Source organism: Lucilia sericata, unplaced genomic scaffold, assembly GCF_015586225.1.
Source record: "Lucilia sericata isolate MDLA Ls3-8-SP2 unplaced genomic scaffold, ASM1558622v1 Contig000216F_arrow, whole genome shotgun sequence".
Taxonomy (NCBI): domain Eukaryota; kingdom Metazoa; phylum Arthropoda; class Insecta; order Diptera; family Calliphoridae; genus Lucilia; species Lucilia sericata.
The window spans coordinates 116,205-135,515 of record NW_023994244.1 but is presented as its reverse complement, the minus strand read 5'-3'; the positions used below and the strand labels follow the sequence as shown (position 1 = coordinate 135,515).

Genomic DNA, 19,311 nt, shown 5'->3' with positions numbered 1-19,311 from the left:
TTACATTAGCGGTTTTATCTTAGTATCTCTAGTTTTCTATAATATATCACTCTCTTTCTACGCTCTATTGTGTTCTCTTAATGTGTGCACTTGCTCTTAGTTTCTCACATCAATTTTATCAATAAAATATCACGTACTAGCAGAAAACTCACGTACATGTGTGAAATTGTAGTGAAAAGAGAGACAGAGAGACAGTCTAGTTTTGCAGGTTGTTTGTTTTGTTGCTGCTGCTGCTCATTAATAGTTAAAGCAACAGTTTGACTATGTGACTTTTTTTTATTATTAATCATATTGTCGTTGTTATATTGTTGTTCTCCCTCTTATTTTGTTGTTTTTCTTATTGTTGTGGAAAAATTATAGAGTGTATCTTATCGCCTTAACCAACCATTACATGAATGCAGCAAGTTTAACTTATAGCTGGATGGATGTGGATGGTTTGGTTGGATATACTATGTGGATACATAAAAACAAAACTTGTATTGTAAATGAATGGTAATACTAGTTTCAAAAGAAACAAAAACAAAACAATGTAACCCAGTTGGAAATGTATGTTTATTCCAATGTACGTGATATTAGGTGGTTTTGAAAAATTTATGGACTTTATTAGAAATTTTATGTTTTGTAGATATGGCAGGCAGTTATTGTTAGAATTATTAGACAATACTATTATAGTACAGGCTAAGGAATTGGCTATAGACCACACTATATACTAGAATATAAATTTTACTGTAGACTAGACTAAACTTAAATTCAAGTTAAATGGAACATAGTCCAGATTATATATTAGATCAAAGTCATTATCTCCAGTCTAGTTTATAGACTTGAATAAAAAAGTCTTGACTAATGAAATTTAGTCCAGACATTTGAATAAACAATAGTCCAGACTTTATACATTATACATTATACTTTATACTTTATACTTTGTACTTTATACTTTATACTTTATACTTATACTTATACTTTATACTTTATACTTTATACTTTATACTTTATACTTTATACTTTATACTTTATACTTTATACTTTATACTTTATACTTTATACTTTATACTTTATACTTTATACTTTATACTTTATACTTTATACTTTATACTTATACTTTATACTTTATACTTTATACTTTATACTTTATACTTTATACTTATACTTTATACTTTATACTTTATACTTTATACTTTATACTTTATACTTTATACTTTATACTTTAATACTTTATACTTATACTTTATACTTTATACTTTATACTTTATACTTTATACTTTATACTTTATACTTTATACTTTATACTTTATACTTTATACTTTATACTTTATACTTTATACTTTATACTTTATACTTTATTATACTTTATACTTTATACTTTATACTTTATACTTTATACTTTATACTTTATACTTTATACTTTATACTTTATACTTTATACTTTATACTTTATACTTTATACTTTATACTTTATACTTTATACTTATACTTTATACTTTATACTTTATACTTTATACTTTATACTTTATACTTTATACTTATACTTTATACTTTATACTTTATACTTTATACTTTATACTTTATACTTTATACTTTATACTTTATACTTTATACTTTATACTTTATACTTTATACTTTATACTTTATACTTTATACTTTATACTTTATACTTTATACTTTATACTTTATACTTTATACTTTATACTTTATACTTTATACTTTATACTTTATACTTTATACTTTATACTTTATACTTTATACTTTATACTTTATACTTTATACTTTATACTTTATACTTTATACTTTATACTTTATACTTTAGCTTTATACTTTATACTTTATACTTTATACTTTATACTTTATACTTTATACTTTATACTTTATACTTTATACTTTATACTTTATACTTTATACTTTATACTTTATACTTTATACTTTATACTTATACTTTATACTTTATACTTTATACTTTATACTTTATACTTTATACTTTTACTTTATACTTTATACTTTATACTTTATACTTTATACTTTATACTTTATACTTTATACTTTATTATACTTTATACTTTATACTTTATACTTTATACTTTATACTTTATACTTTATACTTTATACTTTATACTTTATACTTTATACTTTATACTTTATACTTTATACTTTATACTTTATACTTTATACTTTATATCCTTTATACTTTATACTTTATACTTTATACTGTATACTTATACTTTATACTGTATTTATACTTATACTTTTTAGACTTATACGTTATACTTTATACCTTTATACTTTATACTTTATACTTTATACTTTATAACTTTATACTTTATACTTTAATACTTATACTTTATACTTTATATACTTGTATACGTTATACTTTATACTTTATACTTTAATACTTATACTTAATACTTATACTTTGATACTTTATACTTGAATACTTTATCTTTATACTTTATACTTTATACTTTATACTTATAATTTATTACTTTATACTTTATACTTTATACTTTATACTTTATACTTTATACTTATACTTTATACTTTAATACTTTATAACTTGTATACTTATATTATACTTATACGTTATACTTTATACTTTATACTTTATTACTTTATACTTACTTATACTACTTTAACTTTATACGTATACTTTATACTTTAATACTTTATACTTATACTTTATACTTTATACTTTATACTTTATACTTTATACTTTATACTTTATACTTTATACTTTATACTTTATACTTTATACTTTATACTTTATACTTTATACTTTATACTTTATACTTTATACTTTATACTTTATACTTTATTTTATACTTATACTTTATCTTTATACTTTATACTTTATACTTATACTTTATACTTTATACTTTATACTTTATACTTTATACTTTATATACTTTATACTTTATACTTATACTTTATACTTTATACTTTATACTTTATACTTTATACTTTATACTTTATACTTATACTTTATACTTTATACTTTATACTTATACTTTATACTTTATACTTTATACTTTATACTTTATACTTTATACTTATACTTTATATACTTTATACTTTATACTTATACTTTATACTTTATACTTTATACTTTATACTTATACTTTATACTTTATACTTTATACTTTATACTTTATACTTTATACTTTATACTTTATACTTTATACTTTACTTTATACTTTATACTTTATACTTTATACTTTATACTTTATACTTTACTTTACTTTATACTTTATACTTTATACTTTATACTTTATACTTTATACTTTATACTTTATACTTTAATACTTTATACTTTATATCTTTATACTTTATACTTTATACTTTATACTTTATACTTTACTTTATACTTTATCTTTATACTTTATACTTTATACTTTATACTTTATACTTTATACTTTATACTTTATACTTTATACTTTATACTTTATACTTTATACTTTATACTTGAAGTTTACCAGTGCATCTGGTGGGAATCGAACCCACGACGTCTGTTCTGGTAGACTCGAAATCTAACTACTAAACTATCTGAGGCTTACTTCTTTATACTTCGAAGTAAAAGGTTAAAATATTATAAAAACTCTACAAAATTTGATAATCCTAGTTCAAATTTGTCACTAAGTCTTTAGTCTTGTCACTATGACTTTATAATACGGTTGGGGAAATCGTAATTTAATTATTGTATTTCCAATAAACTTTTCTACCGGTCTTATTAATTTTTAATAAGCCGGCCACAAATTTCCTCAACCACCTAATATCAATGTGGGGTACTATACAACAAATATTAATGCGATTATACGGGTTGGTTAGTAAAATAGATTTTATGTATATTTTTTTTCATATTTTTTATTACATATTAAGTATTTGTTGGCTACATTTTTACTCATTTTAGATTAAAAGTTGCAATCACACACAGATACTCCCATGATATGTGCGCGTGTGTGTGTGAATTAATTGTGTGAATGTGAGGTAATGTAAAAGTTTCAAAATAAAAACTCTTTGTTTTCTTTCAACAAATGATTTTCGTAACAAAATAACAAATTCTCTTGTTTCTCTTATGCTCTTTATTTCAAATTTTAATACTCCCTTTCATGAAATTTGTATTTGTATGATTGACTGGACTGACCCCCCTTTCGGGATTTAAGGTCTGCTTTGAGAATTATAAAAAACCATTAATGTTTTTGTTATAATTGTTGCTTTGGGTTGGTTTTGATTCCAGCTGATCTTGTTTATTTTTATATTATTTTTGTTTTTTGTTACTGTAGTTGTCTCTCCAATTCGAGAACAATGAATGTTTTAAGAACGTTTTCTTCGCTTGGCAGTGGTTGGTTTTGAACTCCACAGCACACATCCATATTTAAAAAGAAGAAAATCCCCAGTCTCAGTAAACAACAGTAATTTTAGAATAAAAAGAAACTTGTTTTTATTAAGATTTTTTAATAGTTTTATTTTGCTTCTCCTGCAGTTTGTTGTCGTTTTGTTGTGTATGTTTGTGTCTGAAAATTTATATTTTTAAAGTCGTACAATGCATGCATAAACAAAGTCATCGTTAGTCAGTCAGTCCACCATACGTGCATAAAGTGCAAAGAATTATTGGATACGGGGAGAAGCAGTTTCTCCTCGAATGATTTCTTTAAAAAGAAAATATTTTAAAAATTAAGCTTAAAAGAAAATTTAACAAAATTTTCTCTCAAAAAGAAAATTTAAAAAAATTTTCTCTCAAAAAGAAAATTTACCGAAATTTTCTCTCAAAAAGAAAATTTACCGAAATTTTCTCTAAAAAGAAAATTTACTGAAATTTTCTCTAAAAAGAAAATTTACTGAAATTTTCTCTAAAAAGAAAATTTACTAAAATTTTCTCTAAAAAGAAAATTTACTGAAATTTTTCTCTAAAAAGAAAATTTACTGACATTTTTCTCTAAAAAGAAAATTTAACTAAATTTTCTCTAAAAAAAATCTAAAGCAAATTTTCTTTATTTCCTTTAACGGAATTTTCTTTAAAAAAGCTAATAAAATTTTCTTTAAGAAGAAAATTTAACGAAATTGTCTCTAAAAAGAAAATTTAAGAAACATTTTCTAAAAATAAGGAAATTAATCCAGAAATTTCCATTTGACTTTCTTTCCGCCCCAATAATAATGTTGTAAAAAACACAGCACTTGTTTCCACTTGGAGTGATAATTTTTCACTTGCCCTTTTCTTCTGCTTCTTCTTACTCCTCTAGTTTTTTTTTTCCAGTTTTCTTTTGTTATTCTTTCTCTGAATATGTAAATACAAACAATGTGTAATTTTTCTTGTTGTTGTATTTCTAGTCTTGTTATTTTTGCAGTCGATTTAACCGATAATGGGGTGTTTACAAATTTTTCAAAAACTATAAAATGATGAAATAAAAAATTGTCTGTCAAATAGTTTTTATTCGCTCTTAGACCTTTGTCCGTCCAAAAACTGTCTGGCATTTTATACAGAAATTTAAACTAAATTTTATGTTTTTATTGCATTTCCATAAATCTGCTACACTCTCCCTTTCTCTCGTTTTATTTTCCAAACATATGGACTTTTAACTATAATTAAAGTTTTATTTCATAAACATTTTTGTTTACATAATGTATGTATCTTTATCTTTTGCATTCATTTCAATCCAAAAATATCCCTCCCAGTCTGATAAATTATGTTATTGTTGTAATTGCTGATGTTTGTCGAAGTTGTTGTCACATAGTTGTCCAACATATTTAATTTAATTGCATTTAAATAGCGGCTGCTGGAGTCTCCTCATTTACTCTAGACTTATGGCTTCATATTTGTAGTGGTTGAAAATCATCATCATTAAATAAATTGACAAAAATAAAATCACATCTTTGGGTTTTTTTTAAAAAAAAAAACAATAAAATCTTTTAAATCCTAACAGAGTTGCTAAAGTATCACTTCTCAAATGTCACTCTTAAATTATGAAATGCAATGTATGGATTACTTTCTCTTAAAAAAAGTTTTGCTATATATAAATTTATCACAAATAATATTATTTATAGTTTGAAAAAGCTATTCAATAAAAATGGGAGTTTTATTTTCTTGGAAATTTTTTATTGATTTTCTTTAAAAGCTCTCAGTAGAGCGATTTTTTAAGCATTATAGTGATATTTTCTCTCATAAAAAATATTTTTGTATGAAAACTATTTGATACGAAAGAATTTTTTTTTAATTATACGGGTTTACAACCCTTGATAGAAAATCCTATAAACATACATCTCAGTATAAGACTTCAAAAGTAATAAAATACAATTTTGAAGTTTTGGTATAAGGCTTAAGTGTCCTAGTATAAGTTTTAGAAGTCTTTGTGTTCGGGTGCCTCCGGTATGTTAGTTGGTAGTGTTACAGCCTGTCAGACCGGGGGTCGTGGGTTCGATTCCCATCAGAGATTCTCTTATAGTAGCTTACCATAGATCCGATAGTGGCTTAGGTGTATTTCTTCGGATCTGAATATCAAGTAAAAAGCATAAAGTATAAAGTATAATGTATAAAGTATAAAGTATAAAGTATAAAGTATAAAGTATAAAGTATAAAGTATAAAGTATAAGTATAAAGTATAAAGTATAAAGTATAAAGTATAAAGTATAAAGTATAAAGTATAAAGTATAAAGTATAAAGTATAAAGTATAAAGTATAAAGTATAAAGTATAAAGTATAAAGTATAAAGTATAAAGTATAAAGTAAAAAGTACAAGTATAAAGTATGAGTAGGTATCCTATCTTATCTCAATATAAGATTTTTCTTTATTCCAATACAAATCCAATTTAGGTTTTTAAATTTCTTTTTTCTAATCATTACTCGACATGATATAATGACAAACCACATTACATTATTTACCCCCAAAAAATATCAACATTTTTTTTTGTCAACAAATTGTTTGCTTAAAGTATTATTAATACATGAATAAAATTTCCTAAGAAATCTATAATTATTTTCTCTTGTAAGTCATATCAGTTAGAAGTTTTCTGGCTTTATCTTCGAGATTTTGTTTGTTTTTTTTTGTTTATTCATTGACTCGTCAATATGACTATTGAATCGAACAAATAAAGTTAGAATTGATTGTAATACAATTTTTCTTTTGAATGAATCAAAAGAAATGAAATTATTTATTTTCTACAACTGGTTTTATTTATCTTACACTTCTTAACTGTATGGAAGTTTGTCCGTCTTTCAGTCCCTACATCAAAGTAATACCGGTTGTTATTATTAAATTTAACTTACGAGTTTTTCTCTATTACGTCTCTCTACCACGTTGATCGTATCGTAATTGATTGATTCTATTTGTCTTGGTTATTGAGATCAGATCGTGTTTAATTTCGTTGGAAACATTTTATTAAGTATTTGTTCCGGATGTGTTATAAATTTTTTATAGAGATGTAAACTATGAACTTTGTTCATTAACCTTTTGAAAGGGAATACATGGAAAGATTGATATGGAAAACTATAGAATGCAGTTTCAAGACAATTATGGTGTGAGCTAAATTGCCACCGTAGGAGTTAAACTAATTAAACGCTTGATCATAACTGGTATTTGTAATTGATAAAGAAACGGTAACAGGTTATTTTTATAAAATTGCTTTATTTACAAGCTTGATATCCAGACAAATTAATTTTTAACAGAATTTTTTAAATAAACTTGTATACATGCGAGGGATATAAAAGAGTGTTAAAACTAAGTTTAGGTTTTTACAGCTATTTAATTCAATACTAATATGTATATAATCTTAGTATATAATCATCGACCTTCAAGTACATTACAAACTACGATTAAATAAAAATATTTAAAATACAAATTATAATATTTGTTTATCTTCTTAGTAAATTCCTCTCATTCCTCCAACATCTCTGCTTAACTGCTCTTAAACACATTAATAAATAATAAATCAATGCCTTTATATTTCTTATATTTTCTTTAAATTCAACAGAAATACATATATATTTTATAAATATGCGGCTTATCTAAATAAGTAAACAGTAGATGTAGAAAATACACATAAATATTATTTATTCTTTATAAAAATTAACGATTTATTTACATATTTTATTTGCAGTTTTCAAAGTTAATGACATTTTATTATTATGGTCTATATGTTTTTATTTTTCTACTGCGTCCAGCAGCAGTATTGCCTTTTACTCTATTCGTAAACAGTGATTTGTTGTTATTATTGTTGTATAGAAAAAAATTTACATTTGATAATTATGTGTTTGTAGTATATAAGTATGTACTAGACACTAATAACTTTACAAAAGTATAAATTTAAACAAATTTAGCTTTGTTAAACTTTAGTCAGAGGTTTTTGTTATGATTGACTGACTGACCGCCCAACTGTCAGACAGACATACTTTACGTTATAACCATAGCGACGTAAAATAGCAATATTTTGCATTACAATACATTTTATTTGAATGCGTCTATAATTGATGTGTTGGTATAAGTATTTTATAGACATTTTGAAAAAAAAAATAATTTTGAGAAAATTTACAATATTAACAGGGGTATTCAGATTAGATATTAGAAATGGTCAAAATCTTTATATAAGACTTTGAAGTCGTGGTATAAGACTTTGAAATCATAGTATAAGACTTAGAAGTCCTAGTATAAGACTTTAAGTCTTTCAAACCTTAGTATAAGAAGTTTTAGTACAAAACTTTGAAGGCTTAGTAAAAGTTTTAGTATACGATTTTGAAATTTTAGTATAACACTTTTAAATCTTAGTATGTAATCTCTTATACTAGAGAACTGAACTAGAACAGGAATAGAACTGAACTAGAACTGAACTAGAACTGAACTAGAACTGAACTAGAACTGAACTAGAACTGAAATAGAACTGAACTAGAGCTGAACTAGAACTGAACTAGAACTGAACTTGAACTGAACTAGAACTGAACTAGAACTGAACTAGAACTGAACTAGAACTGAACTAGAACTGAACTAGAACTGAACTAGAACTGAACTAGAACTGAACTAGAACTGAACTAGAACTGAACTAGAACTGAACTAGAACTGAACTAGAACTGAACTAGAACTGAACTAGAACTGAACTAGAACTGAACTAGAACTGAACTAGAACTGAACTAGAACTGAACTAGAACTGAACTAGAACTGAACTAGAACTGAACTAGAACTGAACTAGAACTGAACTAGAACTGAACTAGAACTGAACTAGAACTGAACTAGAACTGAACTAGAACTGAACTAGAACTGAACTAGAACTGAACTAGAACTGAACTAGAACTGAACTAGAACTGAACTAGAACTGAACTAGAACTCAGTGTAAGACTTCGTAAGTCTCTGTATAAGACTTTTAAGTCTGAGATTTCAAATTCATATACATACTAGGATTTCAAAGTCTTAAGGCCTAACTATAATATGCTTAAACAAACTGAAGTCAGCTTAAGCAACTGTGCGAACACATATAAAATGTATGTGACAAACTATAATGTACTTAAGAGAGTTTCGTCAAGTTTCGTCAAATTTTATTTGCTTAAGCAAAGAGCGATACTGACAGCACATTACGTACGGAATCAATTGTTTGTTTATTATACACAAAGAAAATAAAGAAAAAAATGGAAAGCTAAAAGAAAATTAATTTATTTCAATAAAATATTTTGAAATATGTATTTTTTTTATTACGTGTGTCACATAAATGTGTAAATGGAGCTAAATTGTTTTGAATACACGTAAGTACATTATAGCCACCTAAAAGTTTCCTCGGATTTTCTTAAACATTTGAGAGACTTTTCGTTCGATTGTTACATTACCTTAAGCAAGCTTATGCACATTATAGTTGGGCCTTTAGTGATAAATATTATAAGTATATGAGTTTTTTGTCACGGTATAAGAGTTTAAAGTATAAGAGTTTACAGTTTTGGTATAAGATTTTAAAGTCTCAGTAAAGACTCAGTATAAAGTATAAAATTTTGAATTTTGAATATAAAGCTCTTAGTGTAAGTCTTTTAAGCGTTAGTATCTAAAGAATCCATATTGACATAATGAAGTCTTAGTAGAAGACTTTGTATTCTCAGTATAATCATTTAAGTTTCAGCAAAAGACTTTCAAGTCTTCTGTTAGAATTTGAAGCCTTAGTATAAGACTTTTGAGTGTTAATATTAGACTTTGAATTCTTTGTAGTTCACAATCTAAGATTTTGCATTTATGAATATGAGGTCTTCTTAGAATATTTTAAAGTCTTCTTATATGACCCTGGAGTCCTAGTATATAGACTTGAAATTTTAGTATAATACTACAAAATCTTAGTATTAGTGTTTGAAGTTTAAATATTTAAAATTTTTGTGGAAATTTTCTAAAAGTTTTTTTTTTTTTTTTTAATTTACAAATAAAGTAGATTGGGTGGAATCGGAAGCTAAGGACTAGAATCCAATAATCTATAAAGCCTTCAATATTTTACACATCCCTGTTAATAACCCTAATATTTTTAAAGAGACAAGAAAAAAGTGAATTTAAAATGTAGAAAAAATAATAAATGCGGATGCATTATCATAAAGTCTGTCATAACAAATAAATTTTATTTTTTATTGTTGTTTTATACATAAATACAGCCATACATATTTGTTTGTTGTAATATCTTCCGTTTAAAAAAAATCAGTAAAAGTTAAATACTTACTTATGGGGACTAATAATTGTAACTATTGTTTAGTGATTTAGACAATCAATGATAATAAAAAAAATTATAATAATGACTGATAATAATTATGTATATGCAGCTACCGTTTGAAAATAACAATTGTTTTGTTAATTAATTCAATATTTTAACTAAAAAATTATAGTTAACAACATTTGCCTGCGGCACAGGCTAACAAATTTTTCACCCATAAACTTTTATCAAAGGTTTAAAAAATAGACTAGACTAGACTATGACTAGACTATAGACTAGACTATAGACTAGACTATAGACTAGACTATAGACTAGACTATAGACTAGACTATAGACTAGACTATAGACTAGACAATAGACTAGACTATAGACTAGACTATAGACTAGACTATAGACTAGACTATAGACTAGACTATAGACTAGACTATAGACTAGACTATAGACTAGACTATAGACTAGACTATAGACTAGACTATAGACTAGACTATAGACTAGACTATAGACTAGACTATAGACTAGACTAGACTAGACTATAGACTAGACTAGACTATAGACTAGACTATAGACTAGACTATAGACTAGACTATAGACTAGACTAGACTATAGACTAGACTATAGACTAGACTATAGACTAGACTATAGACTAGACTATAGACTAGACTATAGACTAGACTATAGACTAGACTATAGACTAGACTATAGACTAGACTATAGACTAGACTATAGACTAGACTATAGACTAGACTATAGACTAGACTATAGACTAGACTATAGACTAGACTATAGACTAGACTATAGACTAGACTATAGACTAGACTATAGACTAGACTAGACTAGACTAGACTAGACTATAGACTAGACTATAGACTAGACTATAGACTAGACTATAGACTAGACTATAGACTAGACTATAGACTAGACTATAGACTAGACTATAGACTAGACTATAGACTAGACTATAGACTAGACTATAGACTAGACTATAGACTAGACTATAGACTAGACTATAGACTAGACTATAGACTAGACTATAGACTAGACTATAGACTAGACTATAGACTAGACTATAGACTAGACTATACACCATACTATAGTTAAGTCTACAATCTAATTTGTAGTACAGTCTATAGTCTAATATACAGTCTTAAAACCTAAAAAGTACTCAATTTGTAATAAGTACCATTTCAAATATGACTTTTAATCAAGACTTTTGCCCATTTTGTTGGCCTGTGTTATTTATTATTTATTATATTATGAAATAAATAAATAGTTAAACATTTTCACGACGAAGAGGTTAAATAAGTTTAAGACATGACTATACTTGTCTTGACTTAAGTAATTGTTACTAAAACAGGTAGGGGAGTGTGAGCAAGGGAATGAGTTGAAATGAATTGGAATCAAAAATATTGAAAAATAAAGTTCAATAACTGATAACAATATTGTTTACCCATAAGTATGTAATGTTAATGTGTAGTAGGTATTCATTAGGTTAGGTATATGACTATTAGTGTTTGTGTTAAGTAATCTATTTGTTTGTCATTACAAAAATGTCGTGGACAATGTGTTTTGGTTTATAAAATAAGGGTTTTTACCTAAAAATAGTTTTCCATTTATCAGCAAAAATACAATAGTTTTTATGGTTTAGAGTTATCTTTAATAAAAACAAATATTTTAATAAAAACAATTGAATGTTTTTGGTTTTGAAATAGCTAAAATGTATGTTTATTCTTTCTATTTTTAGATCCCAATCAAATGAACGTCAATTTTTAAAGGATTTCATAAGTGGTGCTCCTGGTTCGGCTGGCGCCCGTTTAGCCGCCTGGCTACAACCTGAGCCACGTTTAGATCCCAATAAGTGAGTTTGTTTTTTTTTTCTAGTTTAACTTGCCCAACAACCCCATTTAATTTTTCTATTCCCCCTTCTCCATTATAGATGCGAATTAAATACGATTACTGAACCATTACGTTACGGTTGGCCAACACAAATTACGGTGACTATACGAGATCAATATGGGGATGCTATAGTTGTGCCCGAACTAAAGGTAAGTTGGAGTTTTTTTTTTTCAAAGTGGGTCAATTGCAACCACCTGTTTACTGTACACACTGTTGCCATGTGGTTAGATTTAATGTTGTCATATTAAAAGCGAAATTATATGTCAAATAATTAATGCTTTTGTTGTAAGTTTTTAATGGTGCTTTCATAAACAGGAAATGCATTTAAAGCAGTAATTTGAAAACTTAATAAATGGTAATTTATTGAAAAAATATGCGCTTTTTAAACATTAAAATTGATTTTTTAATAAACTACAATAATATTCAAGTGAAGCTTATCCCAGAGAAAGTCTGGCTAGGTTGGCAGCTCATAATAGATATGACTTTTTTGGTTCCACCAAATAAACTGCATTACGTTCGGTTCTTTCGATGCATTATTATCCATATAATGCATTGATTGATCTATTATGGTCTTATATTCCCTTTACTTTCTTTTAAGGGTTCCCTTTCATTTACTATTCAATTTATTAATTTCATATTTTTATTATCCACAGGTTGAAATCAAAGCCATACCTACCGGCTCCTCAGGCAATGGGAACATGAAGGTACGACGTGCTTCCCAAACTGAAACCTATTATGGAGGAATAGCTCCACCACCACGTCAAAATTATGAACCAACAATTAAGGAAAAAATGTGTTTCAAAGCCATAACATTTATGAAATCCTACAATAATTATTCTTTCGAAGAATTACGCTACAGCAGTCCCATACAAACAAGAGTAACGGAATCTCTTTATGCTCAAGATATGGAAGATGGTACATTTAGTGTACATTGGACCCCCAATGCGGTGGGTAGTTATTGTCTAACCGTTACCATAGATGGTATACTATTGGAAGAAGTTTATCGCGTGGAAGTAAAAGAGGGCAGTATACCACCACCGGCTCATAAGAGAGTAATGAAGAACCCTCATACTCCTAATAAACTAAGGAAATTCTATACAAAAAATACTGCTGGTCTGCGCATACGTTCCCATCCCACTTTACAGTCCGAACAAGTGGGCGTGGTCAAGTTGAATGGCGTTATATCGTTCATAGATGAAATCGAAAATGATGATGGTGTATGGTTGCGATTATCAACCGAATCTATAAGACAACATTGCACCATGGGTTGGTATCCTACGGAGGCCTGGTGTTTGCAATACAATCAACATTTGGCCAAAACTCTCTTACATCCGGTAGTTGAACCGACTACTGCGAATGCAACAGCTACTAGCAATGAAAATAATTTAGCTGATGCGAATGCCGAAGTGCAGCCCATGTCTCCTTTACCGTCGGCAGTAGGAGATAATCGACCAAAAGCTCGTGATATTTTGGATAATTTAGAACCTATTACAGCTTCTTTGGAATCACCTCCGGCAACCAATGATAAACCGGAATCACCCTCGAAAAATGTATTTGATTTTGCTATATCTTCCACCTCATCAAAAGCACCCGATTTTCCTCATGTCTCCACTAATCCGTTTATATGTGCCGATACCGATCCCAAACCAGAACAACCATTTGGTAGTGCATCTGAAACGAAATCAGAGGATTGCTTCAATTCCGTTAATTCGGCGGGAGTTAATCAAATAGGTTCTGCTATAGCTGGTGTTGTGGGTGGAGGAGCTATTAAACTGCAGGCTTTACAGAAATGGTTTAAGGGTGATAATGAACCCAACTCGCCTAGGGATTATTCCTTTAAGCCCTCAGATATGAGTGAAATTGCCTCAGTTTCTGTAAGGGAATTGGTAAGAGTCATGGGTGGTCAGGACTCACGTACGAGTAATGGCAATAGTTCTCAACGTTCAGGTAGTCCCATTAAGATACCTTTCGAAGAGAAAGTGTCCGACACACCAAGTGTACGTTCTATGGAAACTTCGGAAGTGTCGATGACGCAAGATTCTAGTAATTCGGCTCGTAGTGTTAAGGATGATTCCTCACAGTCGGAGGGGGCACATTTTGATATCAGTAATATGAGGAAAACTCATTTCACTGCTAGTCAAACTGCTGCTTTGCTATCAACACCCAAACATTCTGCACGCAAAGGAGGAGCAACACGTAAATCTTGTGGAGCAGTAGGACCTCCTTCCTCTTCTTCTGATACGGGAGGCTTAAAAGAATCTGATATTTCGAATCTGGAGGAAGAAATGAATTTGCTGCAAATCACCACCACTACCCCAGGAGGTGGAAGCACTACACAAGATCAAATTTTATTTGGAGAAGTGAGAACAACTTGTTCGACCGGCAGCACCGACAATTCCAGTCCTCCCATATGGCCTGAACCTGTAGGATCCTCCGCAACAAATGCTCCTCAAAATGCTTTTTTCAAAGCGGCACCAGCCAAGAAAAATCCCATGGGTCCCATAAAAAGAGCTATGCCACCCTCATTTGCTGAAAGCATACGGGCGGTATTTGCTGCTTTTCTTTGGCACGAGGGAGTAGTACATGATGCCATGGCCTGTGCCAGTTTTCTTAAATTTCATCCTAACTTACCGAAAGAGGGTACTACGGTAATAACTAGAAGAGATCATAGTGAAGGCCGTCAGCAATTGTCTAAAGAACAAAAAGCTCAACAGAGGCATTCGGTGGAAGTGGCTAATGCAGGAAATTATCTCAACATACGACCCTCCACCTTGGAAACTCTAACCAAAAGTGGCAATTTCTCGGTAAATAACCGTAAATATCGCAAGGGTCAGTCCAGTGACAATCCCGATGATATGGGGGAGAAGCAGAAATTACATTCTTTGCCAGAAGTGGTGACAGTTTTACCCCCAGCTCTGCGTAGCTTGGTTTACCTATGGGAACATATTTGCTCCAACTGTGTGCACATTGTGCAGTCAAATTCTTTGAGTCAAGAAAGATTCCACTCACGCGAATCCACTGCTGATAGCAGTAAAGAAAAACCCACTGCTAAAGACAAAGAAAACAAAAAGTCGAAGAAGAAAAAAGATGATGGTTCTTGGTGTGAGATATGTCAGATATTCCTACCCATTCCCGTAACCTATCACATGCGTATTGTGCATCCTGGTTGTGGTAAATCTGCCAAAGGCAAGGGTTACAATAGTGTGGGTATTTTCTGTGAAGGTTGGGCTGGTAATTGTGGTGAAGGTGGTAAAGGAGCCTCTAGTTGGTTCTTAATGTGTGACGCCTGTCGTGACAAATACATATCGACCAATAAAAATACCAATAATTTGAATAATACAAATGCTGGTGGCACGGGTACGGAGCTGAATTTGTTTGGCATTAAGACTACAACTTTAATAGCCAATTCAGAGATTTATACCACCATGAGAGAGAATGCTACTTTCTTGTTGGAACTGTCTTCTAATATTTCGAATTTGCCTACTGATTCGGGTCATACTGCTGCAGGACATGCGACTTCCAACAGCAAACGTTCGCCACAGCAAATGCCAGTGGTAGTGGAACATCAGCATTTCAATATGAGTGAAATGAATAAACCCAGCACCAGCAGGGCAGACACACAACGTCACAGTCGTGTGGGTTTAAGGATTACTAATAAATTTGGAGGTGAGTTAAGAGATTTTTAATAGAATTTAGGAATTAAACGAGTATTTCATTTGTGGTAGGTAATGTTACTTATCGCAAAAGTTTTGGCGGTTCGGTTTCACCAGAACAGCCTTGGTTGGCTCCCGAAACTTTTGCCTGTTTGGAAACTTTTGGTCCGGCCAATAAGGAAGATTTACCATATGAAATCTTTGGCATGGGTGCCAATGAAAATGGTTTTGATAGGGTGAGTTGTTAACCTCTATTTCAGTAAATTTCATTTAAAATATTTTTCTAAATTACAGCCTCTTTCGGAAATCTCTTATGAATCTTCGGAACCCACGAATTATGACAATCCTAACCAAGCCAATTGCATGTCTACTAGTGGCACTCTTTCACGTTTTCATCGCAGCTACTCCATGGGTCAAGGTTGGGGTATAGCTCAACAACAAATTGCTACAAATCAACGTGAAGAATCCTACTATCCCAAAGTGGTATTTCGTAAACGCAATAATTCCACCTCGGAAAGTGATGGTTCGCTCTTGATCTGTTATCCTTCGGAAAATTTAAGACGTTTAGTGCCAGAACATATGTTAATTGCCACTTCGGTGGTGCAAAAACCAGCCAACACAGAAACTGAGGCCAATGACACTTTAAATAAAGAACAAAAACTTGATTTCGAAGGCAGTAAACAACAAAATCAAAGAAATAATTTGGACGCTGAAGCCGCTAATCAAATAAGTGTTTTACTGCAAAGGCCCGCTATGGCTTTTATAACCCAGAAGCATGATTTGAAAAAGTTACGCAGTGCCATGAAAAGATCATTACGTATAGCCACTTGTCGCAATTATTCTCTGCAGGCCTTAAATTGGCTGTTAAGATCGGTAACACAAAGTGTTTGTCTGCATGATCTAATGTGGTGGTTTGTGTCTTCACTAAGCATAACACCCTCAACAGCTACCGAACATGTGGATGGTAAATATGATGAATTGGAACCGGCATTGGAACATCCAGTCTCCTATACCCAAATAAGTGGACGTCTTTCTTATATGATCACTGAAAGTTTGCATACATTTTTACAATCTGTAGCAGATTTGACTTTATATTTGCCTTTGGGTTCTCCTCTGCAACGCATTTCTATACAATGTTTTGGCATAAGGTTTAGACAAACGGATCATCAATTTTTACACAGTTCACATGTATTTGGGAATATTTCCAAAATACTCTCTAAATCCGATGAACAAAATGAAAATCCTGGTGTATTTGGTTTAAATGAAGATTTAGATCCTAAAGAGGTAACAGCTGTCAAAGACTTATATCCTATGCCTGATGCGGGAGGTAAAATTATTTACTACAGTGATCTTAATGGTCATTTTGAAGTTACCGTTTCCTCACGTCAGGCAATGGCGGAATCTTTAACGGACAATTCCACTGAAACTTTCTGGGAGAGTGATGAAGAAGATCGCAATAAAAGTAAAATAATAGAAATATCCATGAATAAATTGACATATTGCTGTAAAATGCTACTCATACACATAGACAACAGTCGTGATATACAGAATAAAGTCTCTTCAGTTGTGTTTTATGGTGGCCAGTCTTTGGGTGACACTAGTCTCATCAAATCCATTGAAGTAGATGCTAAAGCTTGTACTTGGCTTTCGGCCAAAATAAATGATGATAATTTTACTCATTTCCGTTTGGAATTTACTGGTCCCGAGAATACTTTGCGTGTAAGACAAATTAAATTATTAGGTTTGCCAGCAGCTATGTGTGGTTCCGGTGATCAATTGGTTAATCCTTATGAGTTGTCAGCTAATAGCTCTTCGCAGGTACAGGCTTTTAAGTATAATCTAAAGTTGACTAATGCTACAAGAATACAACAGCAAATCTGCGAAAGTGAAACTTTGCGGGTATTTCGTTTAATAACTGGTGAGTGATATTTTTAAATTGTTAAAAAATATTTTGGATTGTATTTCACTTCAAATTCCAGTTCAGTTTCAGATCACTTCTTGTTCAGTTCTAGTTCAGTTCTAGTTCAGTTCTAGTTCAGTTCTAGTTCAGTTCTAGTTCAGTCCTAGTTCAGTTCTAGTTCAGTTCTAGTTCAGTTCTACTTCAGTTCTAGTTCAGTTCTAGTTCAGTTCTAGAACAGTTCTAATTTAGTTCTAGTTCAGTTCTAATTCAGTTCAAGTTCAGTTCTAGTTCAGTTCTAGTTCAGTTCTAGTTCAGTTCTAGTTCAGTTCTAGTTCAGTTCTAGTTCAGTTCTAGTTCAGTTCTAGTTCAGTTCTAGTTCAGTTCTAGTTCAGTTCTAGTTCAGTTCTAGTTCAGTTCTAGTTCAGTTCTAGTTCAGTTCTAGTTCAGTTCTAGTTCAGTTCTAGTTCAGTTCTAGTTCAGTTCTAGTTCAGTTCTAGTTCAGTTCTAGTTCAGTTCTAGTTCAGTTCTAGTTCAGTTCTAGTTCAGTTCTAGTTCAGTTCTAGTTCAGTTCTAGTTCAGTTCTAGTTCAGTTCTAGTTCAGTTCAGTTCTAGTTCAGTTCTAGTTCAGTTCTAGTTCAGTTCTAGTTCAGTTCTAGTTCAGTTCTAGTTCAGTTCTAGTTCAGTTCTAGTTCAGTTCTAGTTCAGTTCTAGTTCAGTTCTAGTTCAGTTCTAGTTCAGTTCTAGTTCAGTTCTAGTTCAGTTCTAGTTCAGTTCTAGTTCAGTTCTAGTTCAGTTCTAGTTCAGTTCTAGTTCAGTTCTAGTTCAGTTCTAGTTCAGTTCTAGTTCAGTTCTAGTTCAGTTCTAGTTCAGTTCTAGTTCAGTTCTAGTTCAGTTCTAGTTCAGTTCTAGTTCAGTTCTAGTTCAGTTCTAGTTCAGTTCTAGTTCAGTTCTAGTTCAGTTCTAGTTCAGTTCTAGTTCAGTTCTAGTTCAGTTCTAGTTCAGTTCTAGTTCAGTTCTAGTTCAGTTCTAGTTCAGTTCTAGTTCAGTTCTAGTTCAGTTCTAGTTCAGTTCTAGTTCAGTTCTAGTTCAGTTCTAGTTCAGTTCTAGTTCAGTTCTAGTTCAGTTCTAGTTCAGTTCTAGTTCAGTTCTAGTTCAGTTCTAGTTCAGTTCTAGTTCAGTTCTAGTTCAGTTCTAGTTCAGTTCTAGTTCAGTTCTTGTTCAGTT

At 30.1% G+C, this 19,311-nt stretch overlaps 1 protein-coding gene across 1 annotated transcript in view; it reads left to right on the top strand.

Annotated features, from left to right (window-relative positions):
- Positions 1-19,311, top strand: part of LOC119602240 (E3 ubiquitin-protein ligase highwire) — an 82,301-nt gene that overhangs the window by 58,667 nt on the left and 4,323 nt on the right. The window contains exons 18-22 of the mRNA XM_037953648.1: positions 12,383-12,496; positions 12,575-12,683; positions 13,188-16,200; positions 16,260-16,423; positions 16,482-18,105. Coding sequence (XP_037809576.1) covers positions 12,383-12,496; positions 12,575-12,683; positions 13,188-16,200; positions 16,260-16,423; positions 16,482-18,105 — 5,024 coding nt within the window. The remainder of the gene's footprint in view (positions 1-12,382; positions 12,497-12,574; positions 12,684-13,187; positions 16,201-16,259; positions 16,424-16,481; positions 18,106-19,311) is intronic.